The 6000-nt window shown below is 36.2% G+C and overlaps 1 protein-coding gene across 1 annotated transcript in view; it reads left to right on the forward strand.

The window, feature by feature from the left end:
- The window catches only part of TMPRSS15 (transmembrane serine protease 15), a 63483-nt gene extending 57746 nt beyond the window's left edge, over positions 1 to 5737 (forward strand). Inside the window, 4 exon segments of the mRNA XM_067290211.1 lie at positions 2314 to 2495; positions 2739 to 2834; positions 3748 to 3887; positions 5567 to 5737. Coding sequence (XP_067146312.1) covers positions 2314 to 2495; positions 2739 to 2834; positions 3748 to 3887; positions 5567 to 5737 — 589 coding nt within the window.
- The last annotated feature ends 263 nt before the right edge of the window (positions 5738 to 6000 follow it).

Below are 6000 nucleotides of genomic sequence, written 5' to 3' on the forward strand. Positions count from 1 at the left end.
TAAGCTAACACATGCTGATACTCCCACAAAATGCAGGTAGCCAAATGGTGGATATTTGTCAGTAAAGCTGGGCTGAAGTATGACCCTGAGCCATCAGTCAGTTCTGTGTAGGGCAAAACACTTTCACAGGATTGTACTGAAGTCAGTGGAGAACCACGCATTCACCAGGCTCTGTTCCTTTCTATCTGACTGGAGCACTAGGTTTGCACTTCAAACTGCAGAAGTCAAACAGTGGCATATTTAATGATTTTCAAGTTAAAACAATGCTAGTTTTCAATCAACATAAAAAAAAAAATCTGTTTTCAGGTTTGAAAATGATTTTCTTAATGGTTCAAAAAAGTCATCATAAAAATGTTTCCAATCCAATTGTCCATGCTCCAGCCAATAACTACAGTAAATACAAATGACCAACAGTTTTCAGAGCACCATTCTAGAAGGCACTAAAGGGGAAAAACAACCAAAGTAATGAATATCCTTAAAAGCGAACAGAGAGGAAAAGGGAAAGTTTTAGAGTTTTTTTTTTTTTTTTAATGTTTACTTTAGAATGAAATTAATATAATTTCATAAGTGCCTGTTTCTCTCCACTGACCACAGGGAGTCTTGCCAACTAGCTGAGACAGTCATATGACTTCCATGCCATGTCTTTTCTTTTTGATTTTAAGAATGATGATGAAACTTTTGTTTTATGTGCAAGTTTTCCAAGGAGACATCAGATTATGTGTAATTTGTGATACTGCTATGAGAAGTTAACCATTAACTCACTGTTTCATTACTGTGTTTTAAATCACATGTGGAGTTAAGCTAAAGGCTCTTTACTTGCTGATAACCCCTTAATCCTTAGTTTAAAGCACAGAATTATGGAAACCAAGAGGCATTTTCTGTCAATGAAAGATTACACTTTAAATATATGGTATCGATACTGAGCACTTGCACGTTACCTGTAATTAATGTGGGCCTCTATTATTTAGTTGAATCTCTGCAAATGATGTAAAAGATGACCTCATACCTCATAAAGGTAAATTCGGTGTCGCCTGTTCCTTCTTTCCACTTCGAAAGATTGATCAAGATTTACTGAGCATAATTGGAGTGAATCTTGATTTATTTGCATTGATTAGGTAATACAGAATATCCTCTAGATGGTGTTATCTACCTGCACCATTCAAAGTGATGCGCACACACACACACACACACACACACACTCTGTTTTCCAGGGTGTGCTTCTATTATGTCTATAATGAAAACAAGTGCTGTAGAAGACACCTGGAAACTGGAAGGGCAAAAAAGAAATGTTAACATTGAAAATTACAGTGCAGCTTTCATTATAAATAACTAAGTAATATAATGCAATGGAGCCTGTGCCAATATGTCAATGCTCCCTTACTTCATGGTAGGAACTATATTCCATACCAAGCCATAGAAATGAGAAGGATCAAGCCCTGTTAGTTTGCACACAATAAATCCACAACTGTCTTGGTACTTCCTTTTCTGTACTATTTTCACTAGTTTCATTATTTTTAAATAAAATTTAATTTTATTATCCTGACTTTGCTGGAGTTTTCCCTAAGTGAGGGCTTGGAGTTTCTCCTCTTAATTCTGAGCTTTAAACTTAAATGCTCCTGATCTATACCAAGATAACCTCTTGAAGTCCTACTAAGAGATCAGCAGAAACCAATTCAGTACAACAGTCAGGCTGAAGAGATATTTTTGAAACTATGAACTTGCTTATTAAAAAATTGGCAAATGGATAAGTTCTCTAACTTAAATATAGCCTCAAACCAACATGCATAGCTCAGCAATAAATGTGTATTATGTCATAATTTGTCTTAACATCACCTTTTCAATTTAGATAAAATATTAAGAAACCAATTTTCTGAGTCTATGAGCTGCAGCATTTGCAACTGTAATGTAGATCTATTACTCTTTAGATTATAGATAGTCCATGATAATTTTCGAACTGGGGCCAGTATTAATCGCATGGTAGGCATTCAGCAGTATTCTCTCCAGTGTTTAAAAAGCCATAGTACTTTAGCTAATGTCTTTTCCTCCACTGCACTACTGTCTGATTAATTCTTTATAAATAATGCATTATAAACTTAACATCAAAATCCAACCACATATATCTACAATGTTTAATTGTTTAAGACAGTATTCTATCACAAAACTGTAAGCACATCCACTACGTTCTCCTATTTATTACAACAGAATGTGCAAATGCTATACAATACCATGAGATTAAAGGTTAACATTGCCTAACATATTTTTCAAAACTTTCATTAATCATTGATAATTGTAAATATTCTTTGCAACTTCTAGGAGGCATTTAAAACTATCTCAGTGGAAAGCAGTTCTTGGCTTGCATGACCAATCGAATATGACATATCCTTTAACAGTACTTCAAGACATTGATCAAATAATTATAAACCCTCATTATAATAAGCGCACAAAAGACAATGATATTGCGATGATGCATCTTCGATACAAAGTGCAATATACAGGTAAATGATTTGGTATTCTCCTATATAACAGACTTACTCTATTGTACAAAACTATCTCTAAGCACATGAGGGTGATGGGATGGCTGTACTTTTTTATAACTTAATCATTCTGGAGTCAGTCCAGTACTTCCTGAATATTTTGCCTGAAAAGCAGGTTTGAATCAATGAACATTTTCCTTTATGACTTCATAAAACCTGAATACAGGAAAGAGGTTGAATTGATTGCTTATTTCTCATTCACAGATTACATACAACCTATCTGCTTACCAGAAAAAAGTCAAGAGTTTTTACCAGGAATTTACTGCTCCATTGCTGGCTGGGGTGGAATTGCGAACCAAGGTGGGTAGTCTGCTTGGCAAATTAAGACAGGCATGAAGCAATGAGGGAAAGTCTGCTCCTGATTCCACAGGGGTTGCTAAGGTCAAATAGGTTAGGGATGTCCTCCTCTGTACAGAAGTTAGATAACCATCCCCCACCACCTTTCTGCCCTAAAGCTAGGTATTGGAGGTGTAACATATTTATTAGAAAAAATACGTATATTTAAGGTCATTAAATTATGAAAAAACATTACTGCATCCCCTTTTAATTTGTTAGGATGACTATTTTTCTCAATATGAAATATGTACATCTTATTTCCAGTTACGGGGGTAGGAGGTGGGAGATTAATGTTTCTAACTATGTGTAAATAATTTCCCAGAAAAGTCAGCATACTGACTATACTGTGAAATGTATGTTCTGTTCATGTATCGCACACTTGGGATTTGGAGTCACTGCTAAATAATAAACATGTCATTTAAGTTCCACAGTTGCTTGTACAGATTTGCTTCCACATTTTCAGGGTAAAATTACATTTGAAACTTCAGGCAGGAATTAATAACAGAAATTTTTATAAAAAATTGAATTACCCAAAGTTCCACAATGGATAGTGATGAAATATTGGACAATCCAAATTCCTAAGCCCTTCTTTGGCCCTTAGATCTCTCCACAATAAGTTCATAGTCATTGATTTTAGTAACCTTAATTTAACTATAACCAGATTCAGTCCCGTTACAGAAATGAAAGACAGGATTCAATGAGCACCATTTAATCAGTGATTGTATTACAGTGGTATAAACCGGAAGAATACAGGAGTGAGAAAGGGCTTCCTGCTGTTCTATAACATCCCTAGAATTTTGGAATAAGAACAAAATTACTGGTGTTCTGAGTATGTATATTTACTACAGTGGTTAAATGTACTGTATATTTTCATCAGGTCCCCCATCAAATATATTGCAAGAAGCAGAAGTCCCTCTCATTACAAATGAAAAATGCCAGCAACAGATGCCAGAATATAATATTACTGAGAATATGATGTGTGCAGGCTATGACAAAGGAGGAGTAGATTCCTGTCAGGTAAATATAGGCAAATCATTTCCACTGCCAGCATACAGCACATCTAATTACTGAATAACTGTTCCCTGGTCCTCTGATCATTAAAATTGAGGCAGTCATTGTCTGTGAATATAATTTCCACTCAAAATGTTTTGTCCATTTTATACTTTATCAGGATACATGCTGTAAAGATAAAAATCTATTTTGTATCTTCTTGACATAAACAACCATGGAGGGATATAAATGAGAGTACTGGAAATTTTCTGCACTAAGCTTTGAAGAATTACTTCTGAGTAATTCCATGGGGAAAAGAGGAACATGGGAACATGTTTATGGAAAAGTAGGATACAGAGGAATAAGCAGATCCAAGTCTCAGAAATACTTCAGGCAGGGAAAGAGAGAGCAATGATGCTTTTTCACAAAATTTGTAGACTCTGAAAACCTTTTGTGAGTGGATGCCACAATATTTTGGAAAGGCTGGCTTTCTGCATTGCTCTCATAGGCTGCTTCCTGGGGATCTAGTCTGTGTCTAGTCTAGCACTGCTAATCATGCACTGTGTCTCCGTGAAGACGTAGTCACTGTTGGCGGTCATGTAATTTTACTTCCAGTAGTGCAGAGTCTTTGGTACAGAGACTGGCTGTTTCTCTTAAAGTCTGATGAGGAGCATTCTTAGGTAATTGCTTTTGCCTTACCCCCCACAACCCTAAGCCTTCAAGTGCAGTGACTTTGGCTAGTTTGGAGGAAGGAGGAATGTATGCAAGGCTACTTTCACTCGACATTTCTTCAGCTTCTGTGTCTTTGCTTTTTGCCTTTTGCCCGTCAAACTAAGAAAAAAAGAGTGTAGCACCATAGGCTGATATAGAGTACAAGTGACCATGCTGCAATCAATGACCATTCACCTGTGAGCAAAGAGGAACGAGTCCTGATAGTGCTTCAGCCTTTAGGCTGCTGTCACAGCCTTTGAACTTTTGCGGATGCCCTAGAGCCATAGGCAGAAGCATTTTAATGGCTGAATCCCCACAGAACTCTTCTGTGCAAAGCTCCATTAACAGGGCTGAATGAAGACAAAAATAATATTGGCTATACTAACTCATTCCTGAATAGACAATGAAAACTAGTCATTGTTTTCTTCTGAAAACAACACATTCAAGGCCACTCAGGATGCGCAAAGTATCAAATTTGGTCTCCCATACTCTCTTGGAGTCTTGTAATTGCTAAACTATTGAGAAAGAGGTGGGAGAAAAGGATACCTCCTCATCTGTCAATCTTGCCCTTTTTTCTCTGAATTTGAAATTGCAAAAACTCTGGGGTGACAGAAAATAGAATTATATTTTGGATAAATAAATTCAGCTGAAAGAAATCCTACACGTTTACCCAGGCTTTGTGAGAGATGAAGGGCTAAGCTAAGAGTAATAAGCAAAAAGAAATCATTCAAAACCCAGTCTTGTACTGAAAGATCAATAAGAGCTTAAGATCACATCCTTAAAAAGAAAGGGGGGGGGAGAGAAAAAAAAGAAAATGGATCATTTTAAAAATTCTCAATATGAAAAAATCTGTACTGATCTCACTTCTGATGCCCAAGGCATACCAGGATGCAGTGAGTAAGATAAAGCATCAACAAGAACAAAACATCATAGACAACAAGCTTTGTTTCAAAGTTGACACTGTTCAATTTTAACATTTGAATTGCATATTGCAGGGAGACTCAGGTGGCCCTCTGATGTTTGAAGATGGTAACAAGTGGTTTTTGGCAGGTGTAACATCATTTGGCTATCAGTGTGCACTTCCCCAACGACCGGGAGTGTATGCTCGAGTCACCAGGTTTGTGGACTGGATCAGAAAAATCAGCCATTAGCTTAATATTTTTTAAGGATACAAACAGATTTTAAAGGTTGAAAGTAAGCCAGCATATAATCATGTAAAACAGAGTAACATTCAAAACTCATAGTTAAGAGAAACTGAATAAATATCTCTCAAGATGCAGTTTAGATTTAAATTTGGGGGAAGAAAATGTTAATTATTAAGAACTTCCCTCCTTCTCAATTGAGAGCAGTATTTCAATTAATAACTAGTTTTATTATTTTACTTTTTCCTTTATATGAGATGTGATTCTGTTATCTGTCCATAGAGGGG

The sequence above is a fragment of the Apteryx mantelli genome, chromosome 1 (assembly GCF_036417845.1).
Source record: "Apteryx mantelli isolate bAptMan1 chromosome 1, bAptMan1.hap1, whole genome shotgun sequence".
NCBI classification, from domain to species: domain Eukaryota; kingdom Metazoa; phylum Chordata; class Aves; order Apterygiformes; family Apterygidae; genus Apteryx; species Apteryx mantelli.